This window comes from Takifugu rubripes, chromosome 6, assembly GCF_901000725.2.
Source record: "Takifugu rubripes chromosome 6, fTakRub1.2, whole genome shotgun sequence".
Classification (NCBI taxonomy): domain Eukaryota; kingdom Metazoa; phylum Chordata; class Actinopteri; order Tetraodontiformes; family Tetraodontidae; genus Takifugu; species Takifugu rubripes.
Window position 1 is genome coordinate 11,498,688 of NC_042290.1, and position 19,408 is coordinate 11,518,095.

The 19,408-nt window shown below is 53.1% G+C and overlaps 3 protein-coding genes across 8 annotated transcripts; 2 read left to right on the forward strand and 1 right to left on the reverse strand.

Moving 5' to 3' along the window:
• Nucleotides 1–152: 152 nt before the first annotated feature.
• plgrkt (plasminogen receptor, C-terminal lysine transmembrane protein) lies at nucleotides 153–6,909 on the forward strand. Of its 3 annotated transcripts, none has more exons than XM_003965565.3 (5): nucleotides 153–409; nucleotides 2,841–2,931; nucleotides 6,271–6,401; nucleotides 6,499–6,608; nucleotides 6,677–6,909. In XM_003965565.3, exons 2-5 carry the CDS (start codon nucleotides 2,851–2,853, stop codon nucleotides 6,802–6,804), a joined length of 450 nt encoding a protein of 149 aa, XP_003965614.1. In that variant the 5' UTR covers nucleotides 153–409; nucleotides 2,841–2,850; the 3' UTR covers nucleotides 6,805–6,909. The 3 variants fall into 3 exon arrangements, with proteins under 3 accessions (XP_003965614.1, XP_011603251.1, XP_029693081.1); XM_011604949.2 differs by lacking the exon at nucleotides 153–409 and adding an exon at nucleotides 2,422–2,577; XM_029837221.1 differs by lacking the exon at nucleotides 153–409 and having other exon boundaries at nucleotides 6,209–6,401.
• Nucleotides 6,910–7,589: 680 nt separating this feature from the next.
• Nucleotides 7,590–8,043, forward strand: rln1 (relaxin 1). Its single transcript, NM_001098643.1, is given in 2 exon segments — nucleotides 7,590–7,783; nucleotides 7,867–8,043. Coding segments are annotated over 2 exon segments (363 nt in total). The 5' UTR covers nucleotides 7,590–7,593; the 3' UTR covers nucleotides 8,040–8,043.
• Nucleotides 8,044–8,258: 215 nt separating this feature from the next.
• jak2a (Janus kinase 2a) lies at nucleotides 8,259–18,617 on the reverse strand. 4 transcript variants are annotated; one of them, XM_029837220.1, is made up of 24 exons: nucleotides 18,346–18,616; nucleotides 15,625–15,892; nucleotides 14,216–14,339; nucleotides 14,008–14,128; nucleotides 13,780–13,925; nucleotides 13,266–13,554; nucleotides 13,074–13,184; nucleotides 12,837–12,994; nucleotides 12,643–12,754; nucleotides 12,386–12,572; nucleotides 12,020–12,141; nucleotides 11,705–11,839; nucleotides 11,527–11,614; nucleotides 11,313–11,440; nucleotides 11,092–11,230; nucleotides 10,871–11,022; nucleotides 10,369–10,519; nucleotides 10,180–10,313; nucleotides 9,893–10,082; nucleotides 9,580–9,704; nucleotides 9,206–9,378; nucleotides 8,993–9,110; nucleotides 8,805–8,918; nucleotides 8,592–8,734 (listed from the first exon to the last, which is right to left on the reverse strand). In XM_029837220.1, exons 2-24 carry the CDS (start codon nucleotides 15,884–15,886, stop codon nucleotides 8,627–8,629), a joined length of 3,387 nt encoding a protein of 1,128 aa, XP_029693080.1. In that variant the 5' UTR covers nucleotides 15,887–15,892; nucleotides 18,346–18,616; the 3' UTR covers nucleotides 8,592–8,626. The 4 variants fall into 4 exon arrangements, with proteins under 4 accessions (XP_029693077.1, XP_029693080.1, XP_003965613.2 ...); XM_003965564.3 differs by having other exon boundaries at nucleotides 13,074–13,193; XM_029837217.1 differs by having other exon boundaries at nucleotides 8,259–8,734; nucleotides 13,074–13,554; nucleotides 18,346–18,617.
• Nucleotides 18,618–19,408: the final 791 nt, after the last annotated feature.

Consider the following 19,408-nt stretch of genomic DNA (forward strand, 5'->3'; position numbering starts at 1 on the left):
GAACCTCGCACCTCGCACAGCAGCGTTTTAGCTCGAGACGGGACCGCCCATTTCACCACGTGACTTACGAACAGCTGAGCGTGTAAGCGTGTTTTTTTTTTGGCGGTCAAATGCGGTAATTAGACGGCTTGTGATGAGGATAAATGATCTCGCGGCGATTGTTTGCTGTAATTAAAGGAGGAATTATCAGAAAATAAATAATATTCCGCGATCACAGAAACTCCCAAAACCCCTAAAACGCAAACGCAACATCTAAATAGGACATTAATCATTTCAGAGGATCAGATGTTTGTTATCTGGCACCGGAAACAGGAAGTATTGGCGCTGCAGCGTCATTAAGAACAGGTGATTGTCCATCCCTCAGGTGCCAGCTGGAGGTTCCAGGTGGACTTTCCAGCGGCGGCGGCAGGTGAGGGCTTGTTAATTCGGTTATTTTATGTTGATCCGATCCAGGTAGATCGGTGGTTTATTTATTGTTCCGACTTAAACTGGAGGTTTCTGTCCGCTGGAAACTCCAACCCTGACATGGCTAAAAAGTTTGTGGGACAAGATGAGTCAGAATTTCGTTTGGATCACGTGATGATGTCATTGTTGATAAGAATGTGACAAACCTCAATCAGGAGTTTTGTTCTGACATGGCAATAAACGGCCAACATGTGAGTCAGTGAGATCGATGCTGTGGATAGAGGCTCAGTTTGGCTTGATGTGGGTCGCTGAAGCAGAACGGGTTTCGGTCTCGGTTCCGAGCTGGTCAGAACACAACCAAAAGCAGCTTCCAATGAGGATTTCAAACCATCAGAGGATGTTCCAGATGATGGCGGCTTCTCCAGAACACAGAATGTGGTTGATTGTTTGGGTCAGAGAAGTCCAGAACTCTGACCCATTCAGATAAATGTGCGATAATATTTCTGATTTCTAATGTTTCTAATGTTTCGGCTGCTTGGCCCATAATCACTGCAAAGGGACCATTTCTCCTCCAGCATCATGAACATCACATTTAACGAACAAAACCAAGAAGTCAGCCACACTTTAAGACGTAAAAATGTCATTATACCGAGGAAACAGAGGAATCAGACCAGAGTGACAACATCGAGGTGGTGATGACACAAGAAAGAGGAATAAGCTTCCAGTCAGTCGAGTTAAAAATTCTCTTTCTTCTAGAAAGTGTATAGATGAGAGCTGTGCTCGGAGGAAACAGAAAGTACGGTGCAAAAGCCGGTGTTGGGCAGCACTAACTGAATAAAACACCGAAAATGACTGAGAAACACATGTGAGTCAGACAGGACACATGATACAGCGTTAATGTTCAGAAATCTACCGTAAATAACTGGCGTTATAAGGTCAGAGATTCAAGATTCAAGAGTACTTTATTGATCCCTTTAGGGGTGTCCATCAGGGAAATTAGCATCTCCAAACAAACGTACAGCACTGTACAACATTTCCCACCACCATTACACCCCATTAAACCTATTAAAGATAATAAAAATATAATAAAATAAGAGATAAAATAGAATAAATTAAAAATAGAATATGAATATAAATATAAAACTATAAAAATGTTCCAGTTCTCCTGTTGGCCCTCCTCCCCCCCTGTGAGGAGTTGAACAGCCTGATGACTCGGGGGATGAATGAGTTCCCCAGTCTGTTTGTCCTAAACTTGGGGAGGCGCAGCCTCTGGCTGATCAGGCTTCTCTGGCTGTGGATGACAGTGTGCAGAGGGTGGCGGACATTGTCCTTGATGCTCCGCAGCTTGTCGATAGTTCTCCTCTCTGCCACTGTCGCCAGAGGTTTCAGCTTCATCCCCACCACCGAGCTGGCCCGCCTGATCAGCTTCTCCAGCCTGGAGAGGTCCGCTTTTGTCGCATTCCTCCCCCAGCACACCACAGCGTAGGACAGGACGCTGGCGACCACAGACTGGTAGAACATCCAGAGGAGTTTCCTGCAGATGTTGAAGGATCTGAGTCTCCTCAGGAAGTACATCCTGCTCTGGGTCTTCTTGTACAGCTGCCTCGTGTTGCTTGTCCAGTCCAGCCTGTTGTCCAGCCACAGCCCAAGATATTTGTAGGTCTGCACGCCCTCCACCTCCTCCGTTCCCATCTGAACTGGTCTAGGTCTCGGTCGGTCCCTCCCAAAGTCAATGACCAGTTCTTTAGTTTTGGAGGTGTTGAGCTGCAGACCGTTGTTGTGGCACCAGGCAACAAAGTCCCTCACCAGGCACCGGTACTCCTCCTCTTCGTCGTCTCTGATACATCCAACGATGGCTGTGTCATCATCTAACTTCTGAAAGAGATCACAGATCCTCTCTATTTAAGCTACTATTTTATTTCACTGTGCAATTTATAAAAAATAATTCTACAAAGAGGTATTTTCTTCAGGCTTTTTGCCGTTTAATTCACCCTCCGGAGCGGAGGGTGGCGCTAACAACAACTAATATAAGTAACGAAGAAGAAATCGCAGCCTCAACCAGGAAGTAAACGCCCGCAATCGTTTGTTTTGATCAGAATTTGACATAAACGTGTCCTTGAGCCTTCGAGAAACTTGTATTGTACAGATTATTTGCCACCGCCCACGCGTTAGGTTTGTAAAGTCTACATTTTTAAATGTTTTTTTTCTAATTTCCCGATCAAAGTTGAAAGGGATAATTAGCATAAGTGGTAAAACACAAGTTAACTGCTAACTAATTACCATGACAGTAGCATCTGCATCATTAAACATAATTAAAGGTTTTAAACAGTTTTAGCATCCAGTTATTAAATGAGAGAACACTGCAATGCTTATATTTAGCAAACCTTGGCATTAGTGTATTAAATATTAATCTTTTCATACCCTTTTCCTGGCAGGAACACCAACATGGGGTTTTTCATGTCTAAATCTATGGATGCAAACCTGAGAAGGCAGCAAGAGTTTATGCTGCACAATTCAAGGTTGCAGGTGAGTGAATGGAAAACAGCCTATTTATTCATCCCCCTGCCGCCTGTTCACCTTTGGAAATGTTACTTTCAGGCATAATATTACTTTCTAGCTTTGGCATAAACAATTCTCTGCATGTTAACTTTAATATCAACACTGTTCTGAGCAAAATCACCAACATTATTGCAGAAGGTCGTCAGCTCCAAAGCTAATTACATAGATCAGATTAGCAGCAGCTGCCTCCACCTTTCTGCCGCTGCCACATTCCGATCTGATTATTCAGACGTCGCACGCAGACGCCGTTATGTTTGGGTTTCCTGTGGGGTCGTACACCTGAGGAGGGACGAGAGGCGATACGTCACACCTGTGTGGAGCATTAAGGCATCAGGATATCAGCTCTCAGATGGGAACGACAGTTTGACTGTAGTCAGAAATCCAGACAGTAAAACAGTCGTGTGTGTGTGGGGGGTGTGTGTGGGTGGGGGGGGGGTGTGTGGGTGGGGGGGTGTGTGTGTGTGTGTGGGTGGGGGTGTGTGTGTGTGTGTGGGTGGGGGGGTGTGTGTGTGTGTGTGGGGGGGTGTGTGTGTGTAAGTGCCCGTGAGCTGCCGAGCAGCAGCTGGAACATGTGAGCGTCATAACACCAATGACATTAGCGTCCTTTTCCCGAGCAGCTCGCTTTGTCGTCGCCTCTGTAATTTTCTGGAAACGTGCGCGGCGCCGACGTGCGCGCCTCACCGGAGGCGCCGTGTGGCTGCTGCGCCCTGGAAACCATCATTTGTGTTCCGCTGTGGCGAATTTTGCAGAAATCTACGCTGTATTTATTCAATCTGACCCCCGGCGCCTCATCTCCCGCTAACAGCTTCCATCTTATTATTATTTTTAATGAAGGCCATAATTCCGGCGGTCGCCGTCACTGGCACCCGTTTTCCATTTCCTCCGTTGTTTTTCCCCGTCTGCGTGAGTTGATGGACCCGGGCGGCGCAGCAGCCGCCGTCGGCCTCACATTAAGACGTCAGCCATAATTGCTTCCCATCGTTCTCAAGTCACATCAATCAGGGATAATTGTCCTCTCAATTAACGCGTCGCGGCGTCCGTGACGTTTGTTAAGAAGCCCGATAAATGTAAAGATAAATGACGCTAGCAACCTTCCCGCTAATAACGGGGCCGTGCTGCCATTGAGGTCCTCCCGGATCCTCCTGATGGGTCTGAGTGGCGCCTGGATGCTACGCTGTGGCCGCCGTGTTGGCGTGAACGAGAGATGCTACCAGGCTAGCATGTTGCCAAGGGGCCAAGGACGGAGCCCTGAGGGACCCCAGACAGCTGTTGTGTTTAAAATGTCTGCAGATGAGTCACAGTTTGGTGTAATTTTTGACGCCCTCCTTCTCTGCGGCGCTCAGAATCGAGATTTTAATCCCGTAAACGTAAACAAAGATGCTAACCAAACCGGCCCGTCTGTGGTCAAACTGGGGCTTTCGGGGGGGTGAGTCATTTTCCCGACTGTGGGTCACCTGCGCGTTCACCTCGCAGCCTTTAGAGAAGGTCAGTGGGTTTCTCGCCTCTCGCTCTCGCCGACACCTTTGGGGCGAAGCCGTCGCGCCTCGTTTCTCTTTTCACTTCCCCTTTCCTGCCGCTTCCCGTCAGCCGCTCGCTTGACGCCACCGATTGATTTCAGGTCGCTTTTGTCACCTGTTTCTGACGAGATCAAACTCGTCGTAACGAAACGGCGGCCCGAGTTACCTGGAAGCCGCCGTGGCGATGGTGGGTCATGTGACCCGTTAGCTGCCTTGGCTAACCTGATATTCCAGAAGCACCGGCTGATGAGCGACGGCCATTTTGCCGGTGAAGTCATCGGGTTGTCCCTACTTCCTGTTTCCTGGGCGTGATGACATCACGAGAGTTGAAGTATTCCCTCAATTTTCGGAGCTGCTGGTGATTTCTGCACCCTTTCACTCTCAGGATAAAAGGTAATTAACTCGTCAGCTGATTAACTCCGTCGGCAGCGCTTGATTCCTGTTTCAGTCTGGACCTCCTGGCGTTCAGCGCTAATTTAGCTGAGCACAACCTGAAATTAGACCTTCAACCCGCTGATTACAGAAACACTCGGAACTCCTCAACCTTCCCGAATCTTTGAGAAGCTTTTGGCTTCCTTGTTCCCACAAAATTTACCTGGAACGTTTGGGAATTTCACACCAATCCAACCAGTTTCTGTTTGGGTCGCGACCAGTTCGCGGCTCACCTGGACTCGGGCATAAATTAGCTTCAGATCCTTTTAATTGATTTTTCTATAAAAACAATTCGGGGTGGTGATTAAACAACATCATCTTAATGATCCTTTTAGATCCCAGGGTTGATTAGCAAGTGCTTTAGCTGCTGTTGACGTCTGAACTGAACCTTAATTACGCTTTAACCCCACTTAATGACTGACTCATGCTTCATTAAATGTGGCTAAACTTAAATGCTAAAGTTGCCGTTGTCACGGAGGTTACAGAACCTAAAGTTATTTTAACGTTCCGACTCTGGTGGGCGCTGACGATTCCGTCCAATGATCCAACAGAACGTTAGCGTAGCTAGCTCGGTTGTTAGCATCACCACTCCGACTCTGCGTCACGATGAGAAATAGACCAGTTTCACCGTTAGCCACCGCTAATGACCACAGAATCGGATTGCGATGGCGGCCTCTTGGCCCTCGGATGAAATTGTTGTGGATTTAAGGAGCAATCTGCCCCGGTTGCTCATCGGGGCCCCGAGGAAGGTCGGGATAATCGCTTGGTCATCCTGCGTGACCACGAAAAGTCGTTATATGTTGACACGAAGCAAACGAGGCTGACCTGCTCAGTGGGGGGCCGCCGACACTTGTGTTGTTGTTGTTGTTACCTGTAAAAGGTGTGTTGACAGTGGCGCCGATGTGTCGGTAATTGAACCAAAGTCGTTTTACTTGAAGACACAAAATCGGCTCCTCTTTCTTTGATCTTTCGCCACCTCTTTGATGTATTCTAAGCACCCGGGTTAGCCGCTGTCATTAACGGCTGTTCAGAACTTGAAATGGTTTTAATTGTTCGGGCAGAAAGTTACGTAGCAGGACTCGTTAAACTGTCGCTTTTTTCCAATCTTCATCGCCGGCGTCTCGTTAAGTGGAAATGAGCGTTGACGCGTTGACACGGGGAGAAAAAAGCTTTTTCGTCGTCGCTCGGCAGATGTCAGAGGGTCGGAACGGCCGACGAGCTTAATGGCACGCTTCTTTAGATCTGCTTTGATCTCCACCAGGTGGTTTCTCTCGTCTTGTTTGGCGTTTTGGCAGGAAACGGCGCCCCCGTGGCGAGCGGCGTTTGTCACATGGTAACGGAGCGGTTTTCCCTGCAGCTGGAGCGTCAGATCCTGATGCAGAACCAGATGAGGGAGCGGCAGGCGGCCATGCAGCTCGCCTGGTCCAGAGAGTTCCTCAAGTACTTCGGCACGTTCTTCGCCGTGGCGGCCTTCGGGCTCACCGCCGGGTGAGTGTTGGCGTCCCTGTGAGCTCCGCCGCACGGCCACGCCCCCTCGCGACGGCGTGTGGCTCTGCGCATTCTGAGGAAAGTTCTTCTTCTCCAGCGCCATGAAGAGAAAGAGGCCGATCCTCGTGGCGCCGCTCCTCCCTCTGGGGTTCATCCTGATCTACCAGGTGGACGCCGCCTACGGGACGTTGATGCATCGCGTGAGAGGTGCGACCACGCCGCCGACCGCCGCGTCCAGGCGCAGTTTCCAAATGTTGCTGCCTGTGCACCTTTAGGGGAAGCGGAGAGCATAATGGCGTCCGAGCGGACCCGCCTGGAGGTGCCTCACGGGATACCCACGTTCGACAGCATCGAGAAGGACCGCCGCGCCCGGAGCAGCCTCGGCGCCATTTTGGATAAGTGAGCCGCCGATTCGGAGTAATTCTGCCGATTCGTGATCACGAACTAAAGGTTCAAACGTCGTTTGTTTGGTGCTGCTTTGTTCTATAAAATTATTGTGAAGATTGTGTATCATAATCTAAATAATCTAGATGATATACGAACCGCCTCCAGAACCAAAAACTCATTCATAGCGTCTCTAATTAAACGGGGAGGAGGCGGAGCCTATTCTATGCTATATTAGAGTGGGCGACCAATAGGGGGCGCCAGAGGGGCTGCGCCTCATTCATCCTTGTTTTCATACTTCTGCCTCCTTTTTCATGTCTCTAAACATTTGTCCTGCTGAGGACGCCGTTGCCTCCGTTCGGAGGAAAACAGGGAAAAAAACCCCCGCATTTTTCCTGCTCCAAAAAATAAATCTGACAATTTTTTTTTCAAAAAAACATCTTTTGTGACGTCAAACGGCCACTTTGGACCAGCGTGTGAGTAATGGGAACAATCAGCTCCTCACACGAACGTCCCCTGCTAACACGCTAATAACGTCACAATCGTCCATCCGTCTCGCACACGCGTGTGGGAGGAGGGGGTGGGGGGGGCGAGGGGAGGGGGGGGTCGGGGTTAAGACCACGGCGAGCGCGAGCCGAAGACACCAGAGTCTGCTGTCCAAGCCCAGACGGACGGCAGGAAGCAACTTGGGCAACTTGAAGAGGAACGAGAGCATCGGAGCAGGACGCCGGAGCTCCGCTGACCCGCCTCAACGCCGCCGCCGTCGCCGTCGCCGCCTGTGCCGAGGGAAGCGGGTGTGGCCGCGAGGATGCTGTGGAGGGTGACGCTGGCCGTGGCTCTGCTGTGTGGCGGCTCCATCTGCGGCCGCGTGGGGGCCGACCTGATGAGCAGCCTCATCATTCCGCGGGACTACGGCGTCAAGCTGTGCGGGCGGGAGTTCATCAGAGCCGTCATTTTCACCTGCGGGGGCTCCCGGTGGCGCCGCTCTGCCGAGTTGGGTGAGTTTTTCACGCCGCCGCCGCCGTTTCGGGGCTTTGTTGAAGCTGAGCTGGTCGTTGCTGAACCGGTTCTCCTGCTGCAGGTTCCCTCCCGTGGACGCCCGTCAGAGACGAGCGCGGCTCTCTCGGCTCCTCCCTGGACGACCTCCTGGCCGTCTACAGGCCCGACAGGAAGAAGAGGAACTTTTCCCTGGGGGTGGCGGGGAAGTGCTGCAGCCAGGGCTGCACCAAGAACGACATCGGCCGACTGTGCTGAGGGGGGGGGGGGGGTGAAATAAAAGATGCTTTTCCTTTGTATGTCGCACTCAGTCTCATTGATGATCAAAGCAGCTTCACAAAAGGGGAAGAAATTGAGGTTTCCTCAGCGTGATTAAAGGGGGGGAAGTCCGTATTTGCTGAAATCAAATCTCGGAATTGTGAGGAAAAGGGAAAGAGAAGCTAAAGTTGTTGGTTCCGACCCCACATAAATCACACGTTTCGCAAGCGTCAATGTTTATTTTATACATTTTGAAGAAACATTCAGTAAAAAACAAAATTCCATTGCAATCTTCAAGTCATCCTTAAATAAGCAACTTTTGCTGTAGAAAATAAAACCCTGTTATTACTCAGGGGAAGTACAAAGTTTATATACAGTTAATTACACAGAAGAATAAACGTTCCTGGAGCTGGTTTCAGATTAACGGGCACTCGTTTGTCGTCTAAAAACGATGGAAATCGATGGAAAGTCAACGCGGATGCGGAGTTCTGGAGCCAGGCTGAGCTCGTGTGGGCGGGGCTATAAGGCTCAGAGTGACCAATCACGTCGCTGCGTTGGTCGGAAGCTGCCGCTCACGCTCCTCCGGCTCATCTGTCCAGGCTGCCGCGGACGGCCTCCACGCGGTGCATCAAGGAGTTGAAGGAGGGTCGCAGCCCTAGGTTGCTGCTCCAGCATTCCATCATGATGGTGTGGATCTAAAGGAAGTGAGAGGGGTCAGATAAGGAGAGCTGATAACCCACCGTGGGTCCTGCTGAGGTCGCCGACCTCTGCTGGGCAGCTGTCCGGAGCAGGCAGCCTGTAGCCCTGTTTCAGCAGGTCTATCAGGTGGTAGACGATCATCTGGCCCTGTTTCTCCTTCCCCATCTTCTCCATGAACACCTAAAGCCCGACAGAGTTACTGATGAGCGCTGACGTGGGGGGGGCGGGGTTATTAAACGAGCATGGGTCCGTACCGCCGGCGGGCTGCAGGTCTTGTCGCTGTACGTGAAGAGTTCGTAGAGGACGACGCCGAAGCTCCACACGTCCGAGGCCACGGAGAACTTGCTCTCTGTGAGGGACTCTGGCGCGTACCTGCAACACAGCAGAGCGGCTCGTGGGCGTGGCGTGGAGGGGCGGGGCGTGGCGAAGGCGCCGCACACGCAGCAGACGCAGCGCACGGTTCTCACCAGAAGATGGGGCTCTCTCCCGGTTCCCTCACTGTGTAATACTCTTTATCCTGCGGCAGCACCTTGGTCAGGCCGAAATCGCCGATTTTCACCCTCATCTCGCTCTCCACGAGGATGTTCCGGGTGGCCAGGTCTCGGTGGATGTACCGCTTCCCTGCCAGGTAGTCCATCCCCTGGAGAGAGAGCGGGCACGTGCGTATGACCGAGTCCAGGCTGCAATTAAAAACTCCTGATGGATTTAAACGAGTTAAATAGCTGCGCCGCTGTTGGCCAGCAGGGGGCGCTGCTGCCCTTTAAATGAGCTCCCTCCTATTATCCGCCTTCCTACACAAGCTAAATCCAGCAGGTTCGCCTGCTCCGCATCCACACGCTACCTTGCAGATCTGCGAGGCGTAGAGCAGCAGCTTGGCGGGTTGGAAGCGCTCCCTGTGCTTGATGAGGTAATCTCTCAGGCTGCCGTAGGGCAGGTACTCCATGATGAGGCGCAGGTTCCTCCGTCCTGGAGACAGAAAGGGTCGTGCGTGATCGTCTGTGCCAGGCGCCCGACGCAGAATCGGATCAGAGAGCGTTTCAGGCTAAAGGAGACGCTTGGCTCCGCAAACTCGCTTAACGGCAGGAAACTCTCGTTACTCTCAGCTAATCGGCCACGTTCCGATAACGCGCGGATGTGAAGGTGCGTGTTCGTACCCGCGCTGTAGCACACTCCTTTGTATTTGACAATGTTCTCGTGGTGGAGCGATTTGAGGATCTCGATTTCCCGCTCGAAGTCTCGCAGGTGCTCGGCCGTGCTGTGCTGCAGCTTCTTCACCGCCACCACCTCGCCGGTGCTGTCCTGCAGAGGGTCGTACCTGCACATCTCCACGCTGCCGAAGTTTCCCTGCCGTGGGGGAGGGGCGCGACAGCGGCGTGACGCACGGCACAACGCTAGCTTTATGCTAAAACCCCCCCGAGCGGCGTGTGTCCGACGATCTCACCTTTCCCAACTGCTTGATGAAGATGAGGTGTCTCTCCTCGAACTGGGTGGGTTCCTGGTTCTCCGACGCCCACGGGAAGCCGGAGCCTTTGGTTCTGTTGGGAACTATGTCGCTCTCCACCAGCAGCTCGTAGTCTGCAAAGCCAAACGTCACCTGAAGCCCCAGGAGCTTGAAGCTGCCTTTGGTTACCTGGTGTGAAGAGGCTGTTGAGGTCTCTGATGATGGCTCTGAAGGAGGGCCGGTGCGACGGCTCGTAGTCCATGCAGCTGTTGATCAGGTTGGCCAGCTCGGTCCATTTAGGAGCCGGCAGCTGGTGCCGGTCCTCATAAAACAAGCGCTTCTGTGAGGGGAGAAAAGGGTCAAAACGAGAGTCTGCTAGCAGGGAATTAGCTTAGCTTTGAAAGATAATTGGATAATTGAGCCTTATTGGCCCCCAGAGGAGGCTCGTCCATTATTATCGCCCGCTTTCATGTGTTTGAGCTATTTATGATGCTGTAGATCATTTTAAAACCACTTCACCTGAAGCACTTTAGGTCCAAATAAGCTCATAAAACCAAACAAACGAGGTTTCATTGACCTACTTTGTGCCAAACAAGTGTCTGGCTGGGTAAAATGGAGCCAAACAACTGCCCCTGATCCAATTTTGAGGGCTAACTGCACATTTCTCTGCACACATTTCGGTTTCCACCACCTTGGAGCTGTCCAACGTGCTGAGCGGCTTGTCTCCGCTGCTGCAGATCTCCCACAGCGTGGTCCCGAAGCTCCACTTGTCCGCGGCCAGGCTCAGGTTCTGGGGGTTGTCGATGCACTCGGGGGGCACCCAGGGGATGTGGTCCACTAGAACTGAGAGGGGGAAACGCTCAGGGATGCGCCTTCACGCCGTGCTGAGGGTGACACGTTCGCCACGCTCACTTTCTCGGGGCAGCACGCCCACGCTGATGCCCGGGTCACTCAGCTTGATGAAGGGCAGGCTCCCCGTTGTCCGATCCTCCTCTCGGATCAGGAGGACGTTCTTGGCACAAACCTTCCCGTGAATGAGGTTCTTGTCCTCCTGCGGGTCCAGAAGCACACACAGTTATCAATCCCGTGCGTCTCTCTTCCTTCCTTTTGGGCCAAAGGCGGCGGGGTGGTACCAGGTAGTGCATGGCCCAGGACAGCTGCTTGGCCACCTCCAGCTTCCAGGTGATGTTCACACGGCTCTTGTTCTTCTTCAGGTAGGTGTCGAGGGAGCCAAACTTACCGTACTCCTGCACCATCATGTCTGGGAGGAGGAAGATGAAGTCAGCGGTAGTCACAAGCATGTTTGGTCACGTACACGTGCGTGTGTGTGTGTGTGTGCAGACTCACTCTCATCACCACAAACACACACACCATAGCTGAGGAGCAAGTACTTGTGGGAGATCTGGCTCATCATACTGGCAGCCTCATAGAATGACTAAGAGTGGAGGAAAACATCCCGTTTCTCTCTAAACCCAAAGACACGCAGCTTTTTGTCATCACTGACACACACACTCCGCACACTCACCTCGGAAAAGTTGCGATACGTCTTGTCCAGGATCTTTACCACCACGTCCATCTGGTGCACCTCCCCGTAGTCCCCCAGCTCCTTCCTCACGCCGCGGAAGATCTTGGTGAAGGTTCCTTGGCCCAGACTCTCGTTCTAAAGAGGATTTACGCTCGTTTTGAAACGCTGGTTTTGGACAGGAAGTGGAGTGTGTGTTTATAAGATGACGGCATCGTGTGTCACAGGTGAAACGGCGGCTGCGGTGGTTTCCAGGTGAGAGACGTCAGGAAACGGCAAAAGATGTGAGAAGTTCTCGAGGTTTAAAGGTTTTCCTACCAGCACCAGGTCTTCTCTTCGGATCTTATGGAAAACCATCTGGCTGATGTGCGTGTGCAGGGACGGAGGCAGCGACACTTCTGCTCCTTGGTTGTTTCTGCACACCAGCAGGTTGGATTTATCTGAGGCAATTAAAGAACCAGGGTGAGAAACCACAAAAGCCACAAGAGAAAAGGAGCTTGAGCTAATTAGCTGCGGCAGGAAGTGTCAGATAATCTGTCAATAAACAGTAGATACCACAGAACAAGGGAGTAAAGAGAGTTCAGACAGGACCCAGAGCTCCTGGGACACCGGTCGCACATCTTCTGATGATGACACCTGCAGCGGTGACCTCTACGCTGACCTCTACGCGATGTAAACGCTGACCTTTCATGCTGGGGGGGCAACACCTGCTCAGCTGGAAGGTGTAGCCATCAGCGCGCAGCGCCTCCCTCTGGTAGCAGTGCAGGAGTTCCCTGATGGAGCCGCAGCTCCTCTTGGCGCCGCTCAGGATGAACTGGCCGTCCTCCGTCTTCACGATCTGACAGTGTTTATAGTCCAGCGCGCCCTCGTGCTGGAAGGCAACGGTTAAGGCCCGGCTGTGGCGCTGGCTGATCCGTTACAGCGGTAAAATGCTCACTTACCCCCACAACGAAGGACAGGTAGTACTTGTCGTAGTCTCTGGGGCTGCAGCGGAGGATGAACAGGCCCTGGTAGTTGCCGGCGCAGCGCAGCTTGCTGAGGGTGAAGTCCATCCTGCTTTCAAAAGGACAGAAGAGCTCTGCTTCTTTTATCCGCAGCGGTGCAGGAGGGCGCGGCGCGGCGGGGTCCTACTCACGAGAGCGGGCCGTGACAGCGGCTCTGCAGGCACTCCAGCAGCCGGGGCGGGGCCACCTCTTTGCACAGGTAGTGGTGGGCGTCCGCCACCAGCCGGTGGTATCCATCCACCAGAGACACAAAGGACAGAGCCTGTGAGAGCGCGCTGAACTCCAGCTCCTGTGGGGCGACGCGAGATAAGCGGGATGATCAGAACCACAACCCAACACGGCAGAAACACGCCCTGAGCGCGGCGTACCAGCGTCTTGTTGTCCTGCTTGGTGATGGTAACGACGCGGCTCTCCACAGAGCCCTCCGCGCTGGCCTGTTTGACGCTGATGTCGATCACCTCGGGGAAGTCGCAGTACGTCTCCAGCTCCTGCAGCAACAAAGGGCAGCGGGTGAAGACGCCGCAGCTCCCCCCACGGCTGACCGTCGCCCGGCTCCTCACCTCCACCTCCTCCGCGCTCCCCGTTGACCACTGGATGCCGCCGTTGCCCGTGACCACGATGGTGACCTCCCGCGCGGAGAGGTCAGCAACCTGGAAGCGCTCGGAGTAGAGCGAGGGCAGCAGCATCTCCAGACTCATCAGGTACTTGAGTTTGAGGTTGGCGACGGTGGCCTTGCACTCGCTGAAGTGCTGGATGAACTTGCAGAAGCGGTACCGGATCCTCTTCCGGGTCAGCATGTTGTACTCCTGGATTCGGTCTTGCATGCCCCTGGGCAGGAAGGTCTTGTAGCTGGAGGTGTCGTTCGGGGGGAGAGAGAGGCAGAAATAAGGGAGGGGAGAGTGAGCGGCGACCCGGTCAACGAGGGGGAGGAACAACCCGTCAAGCTGGCAGAACCGTAATGAAAGTATGGAGATGAGGGAGAGGCTGCCCTCATGTGCACGTCCACACATGCAGCAGCCCAACTGGGAGCTCTCAGACACCGGTTCCGGATGGCTGAGAGCTTCACGAGCTCACCTGGTGCTGCTGCAGATGCTGACAGGTGATTGGTTCGTCTCCTTGGCCAGCCTCATCATGTCCAGGACCGCCATGCCCAGACACTCCTCCTGGGCCTCGTGGCTGCCCGGCACGTTAACGCGCCCATTCAGGAAGTCGCTGCGCCACTGCAGGAGGTGGGTTAGTGTTAGGGTTGGAAGCGTGACGCTCTGGGAAGTGATGGTGAGGAGGCCCGTCGCACAAACTCACCTGCAAGAACAGGTAGGCCATGACGGAATCGTCCATGACGGGAGTCTCTGTCCCTTTGGACGTTCCGTAACGGTGGGGATACAGCAGACTGCCGTTGTTGTGCCAGCCTGGGAAATAGTATCTGAACAGGAAGTGAGACCGGAGGATTTGGATTTGAAATAAAAAAGGATTCTGGGGGCGAAAGAGAGGGAGTGTGCAGTAGATGTACCTGAGTCTGAAGTGCAGGTTCTCACTGGCCGACTGGCTGGCTTTAAAGACGTGATTGGGAGGGACCCACGTCCGGTCGCTCTCCCTCAACAATGCGAACAAGTTAGCATACATGGGAGCAATGTCTGGAAAGACAGGACAGTTAATGATCCGCTTCTTCCAACATTCCTCTGAGCACTGCAGCGTTTTCAGCCTCTGGAGCCGAGCGGAACACCAGCAGACAAAAAAAAAGCCCTAATTCTGTGAACCAATGAGGAGGAAGGTTGAGAAGAGGAAGTCACCCAACCACAACAGCGGAAATGGAGCTGTGGTGAAAACAATGCAGAACCTGGAGGCCCGGCATGCATCACTACACACGTCCACTGGATGAACAGCAGGAACCCGTAGGAGCACGTGCAAAGCACAGAGGATGAGAACACGCGTTGGGCTCCGAGGAGCCACCAGGAAAAGACCGAGGTCCCCAGAGGGACGGCGTGGCCCCCGGATCAGATGGAAGAGGCCGTGTGAAACAGGAAACAGCCGTGACAGTCCGCGACTTCCTCAACGCCTGACAGAGACAGCGAAGATCAACGCCTCGTAGCGGGTTCTCGGTGACCAGCTTTCTATGTTTTTATCATTCTTTTCAGTTTGGCATCATTTGCTGCTGGATTTTGGGTCATTTCTGTCCTGAAATAATCGGAGCCATTATCTCTAAAGTCTGGTTGATATCTTGTGTTTCCCGCCTGATCCCGGCAGAAACAGTGCACTTTTTCAATAACAAGCACAGAGTTCCTCTCATATGCCCAAGTTTAGTGCCGCTGAGTTATCTGGGACTTTGTCCCTGCAAAAACTTGGATCGGACGGATCCTCTGGGAGTTCATCCACTCCGCCCCTGAATTTGACAAAAGCTAAATATACTTTTACGACTTGTGGAGAAAACAGGATTGAAGCACGTTTCATCCATTTTTCAGTCCGATCCCAGGTAACCGCCTCAGGACGACCCGCCTCCTCAAACACGTCCCGTCAACGGGTCAAAGCTGGCTGTGAGCTCATTGGTCTGGCGCCAGTAAACACTGCGTCCTGCTCACTAAACATGAGGTCCGTCATCATCTTCATTAGCTGTGGGGTCATCAGGGAGCTGAACATGACAGTGGACTTATTCCAGAACCCTCCTGTAACAAGGAAGAGCAACGGCCCTGGGAACGTCACTGGGAAGAGCAGAGAATGACAGGAACCAGCCTCCCAGGAGAATGTTCCAGAAAGGGCCAAAGAGTCACGGATTTCCTGAATGTTTTGGTGGAACGGATAAATGCAGAGGCACAAGGAGCAGCAACAACAGCATTGGATAGGCTGACTCATATTCAGCCTTTAAACAACAGACCAAGAAGAAGAAGAAGAAGAAGAAGAAGAAGTGGAGATCCTGGAACTCACCACAGGCCTTGGCTGCATTGATGCAGAGTTCCTCTGCCACATACTGGCCGGCTGGGAAGGTCAGCGTGCTCTCTGAGCCCTTGGCCCCACCCCCAACGCTGTCCTTCACCTGGTGGTACAGGTGAACAGTCAGGCAGGGGGCGCTCGGGTCCTGCTTGGGTTCGAGGGTGGAGGCCAGTTCCTGAGCAGGGAGGACGTCGTTGTGAGGAGTTGTGGGGCTGATGGTGGCAGAGTCCATGTCTGGCAGCAGGATACAGGCCATGAGCACCTGGAAACAAGCATCTACCTGTTAGAGCCCACAGGAAGGGCAGGAAGGAGGAGGAAAGGTTTGGGTGGGAACAGCTCCTCTGCTCAAATATTTGAGGGGGAACCATGGTGATGTGCACATCCCTATCCTGTTATTCAAGCTGCTAAATCCCTTTGTGAAGCTCTGCCAAGCAGCTGATAACGATCAAACCCAGAGGGGGAATGCCAGCACATTACTGGGAGGTTCCGAAATGAATGACATTATAATTGACCACCTCCAGCCAGACAGGAGCTGTGTGTTGTTGCTGACCTGTCTCACAAACGGACCAGTATCACCCCCCCGTGACGCCCCCGGCCCCCGTCCTACTGACACGTCGGCGCATGCTCGGGAGCACAGCAGGAGTGTGTTTTCACACACCCTAAACGTTTATCGGGCAGCAGACAGGCACACGCTGGGACCAGCGCCGTCACGGCTCTTATCTGGGCGCCGCTGCTGGTGGCGGTCGGGCCTATCAGCGCCGCCAGTCGCTCCGCTTCAGACGCGGATGTCCCGCGTGGACACTTCGCCGAGCCGACCTTCGCTCCTTTTGATTGGGATCAATTTGAAAACCAACCTGAAGCCTTTTAAATGGCCGTCGGTTCAAAAGTTCAGCGTGAATATACAGGCAGTAACAATCTCCACTGTGTGCATGCCCCACACACACACACACACACACACACACACACACACACACACACACAGTCAGGTGACAGGGTGGTCTGCACGCCGCCTGTCTCCTCGGCCTGATCATGAGGCTGCAGCACAGATTCGTGCAGATAAAACCCATTCAGTGTTTTTAAGACGCCGAACCACTAAATATCAGCCAAAGAAAACAAATCCATCCCTGAACAGACGAGCCCAGTCAAAGGCTTTGACGCCTTCGTGTCACAAACATCCCTTTTCCTTGTCTGACCGGCTTCTTCTCAGCTTGTTAGCACCAGCTCCAAGCGCCCACGGGTTTGTCTCCATCCGTCGGAGCTGCTCAGCAGCACCTGCGGACCACCAGGGGCGGTCCGGAGACGGGTCCTCGTTATCCCGCTCCGGCGCCGATGTGCAGATGTGCAGACGCCATCGGGACAAGCTCCCACCCCCTTCTGCAGCGGGGGCGTGGCGAAGGTCTCCTACAGGGTTCGACTCTCTGGAAAAGGCTTCCTTTGTGCCGGAAGGCTCGATCGGAGGGCAGGAAGGTCGGCCGGACCTGCTGACTCAAGTGAGCAAACAGGCCGACGGGAGGCCGGGGTCTAAAGGTCACACTGGCAGGGCGGCGTGCTCACGTCCACGCGGCGATGCACAAAAACCCGTCGGGTTTAGAGGCAAAGATCCGGGTGATGAGCAGCTTTTCCAGCTAAATTCATGAGTAGAAACTATTTCCCCATCGGCTTCCTCTCACTCCTTGGTCCCACCTTTCCGAGGAAGCCGGGCCTGTTGCAGCGGCGTTCCAATGAACGTTGAAGTTCACACCACCGCAGGGTTTCATGACAAACCAACATTTCAGCACTTCCCAGAACACCCGGGTCATCGTCACAGCGTCAACGTGGCAAACCAGCAAACCCACACAACACCCTTGAGCAAGGCAGCTGGAGCGGCAGCAGGGCCGAAGGATCCAACCGAACTAACGGACGACGCTTCCAGCTGGGCCTCGTTGCCCCGGGATTTGCTCTCGTTTGCATCAAATGGGGCGACGGTCGAGAGGACGACCGCAGATGCGCAGCCTCTTCACCTTTTCACCCAAAACAAGAAAAGGGGGCCGAGCACTGGGCCGCGTCCCAGTTCACCCAGTTCAGGCTCATTCACGGGGAAATTAGATGGGGCGGGGGGGGGGTGTGAGACAAATGAGCAAATAATGCTTTGATCTGTGCGTGAGGCCTAAAAACCGCTGCAGGTGACCCATAAATGCCAAAATAATGTACTTCCCCCGTAAATGTCACAGTTTGTTACCAGAGGCTTAAATCTGGAAGACAAAACGGTGCAAAAGCAGCCTAATAAATCAACACGGTTAATTACAAATGAGTGCTAAAACAAAGAAATCCTGACTTTTGTATGTGTTTAACATGCTTTAGGTATTACCATGTGGAATAAACTGATCAAGAATAACCTGTCAATGTAATTAAGCCTTACTAGGGATTTTATAACACAATGAGAAACTTTTAAAATGTATTTTGACACTATTCGGCTACTTTTTCGGTATTTGGGGGCATCAACATGCTGATAAAGAAGGTAAATATGCGGGAGGTTTCTAAGGCAACTTTCTTAATGATGTTTTGAGCTGAAGTCAGCGAGTTTCGAACTTTGAGTCAGAATTCGCCTCAACGACCATTCGAGGTGTTTTCTGACTTCCTGCTGCTGCCAACTTTGGGCCAGTTTACCGTTATCTCCTGATCTAACTGTCACAGCGGATGGACCGCACACATCATCCGCACACACGCCGAACAAACCTCACTGTGTCCGGCGTGCTCTCCGACCCGGGCCGCCCGGTTCGCCTCACGGTTCTTCGCTTTCCTTCTTTTGGGGTCCGGCACCGAGTCCTCTCTGGCGGCCCGCGACTAACTCCGGAACTCGAAAGGCAGCGACGCGACAGGAGTCCTTTTCGTCATTCCGTCTTGTTCTCATCTCTCATCCCGAAATTTTTGACAAGGTTTCCGCCATTTGTGTGGCAGCTCCGCGGCGTCTGGCCGTCGCGACGCTCGGGAGGATTCGGAAATCTCCGCCTCCCCTCGGCTGACTCATCCATCCGCACGCGCCGCCCGTCGGAGGAGGGGGCGGGGCCTGACGCCTGGCCCGAGGCGGAAATACACTACCACAGTATATTGCCAAAAGTATTTGGCCACCCATCCAAATGATCCGAATCAGATGTCCTAATCACGTGGCCCGGCCACAGGTGTATAAAACCAAGCACTTAGGCCCTGGAGACTGTTTCTACAAACATTTGGGAAAGAACGGGCCGCTCTCAGGAGCTCAGTGATTTCCAGCGTGGAACTCTCATAGGATGCCACCTGTGCAACAAATCCAGCTGTAAAGTTTATTCCAAAGTCGACTGTCGGTTTTATGATAGAAAATGGAAGAGTTTGGGAACAACAGCAACTCAGCCACGACGCGGTGGGTCGCGTAAACTGACAGAGGGGTCAGGGGGGTCATGCCGACGTGCACGTGCAGTACGCAGAGAGCTTCATGGAATGGGTTACATGGGCGAGCAGCTGCATCTCAGCCATGCATCACCAATGTAAAGCGTGGGATGCAGTGGTGTAAAGGACGTCGCCACTGGACTCTAGAGCAGTGGAGACGTTTCCAATCACGCGTTTCCATCTGGCGATCTGATGGACGAGTCTGGGTTTGGAGGTTGCCAGGAGAACGGTCCATTCCGGACTGCATTGTGCCGAGTGTGAAATTTGGTGGAGGAGGAATTATGGTGTGGGGTTGTTCTGCAGGAGTTGGGCTTGGCCCCTTAGTTCCAGTGAAAGGAACTTGGAATGCTCCAGGATGCTCCCAACCTTGTGGGAA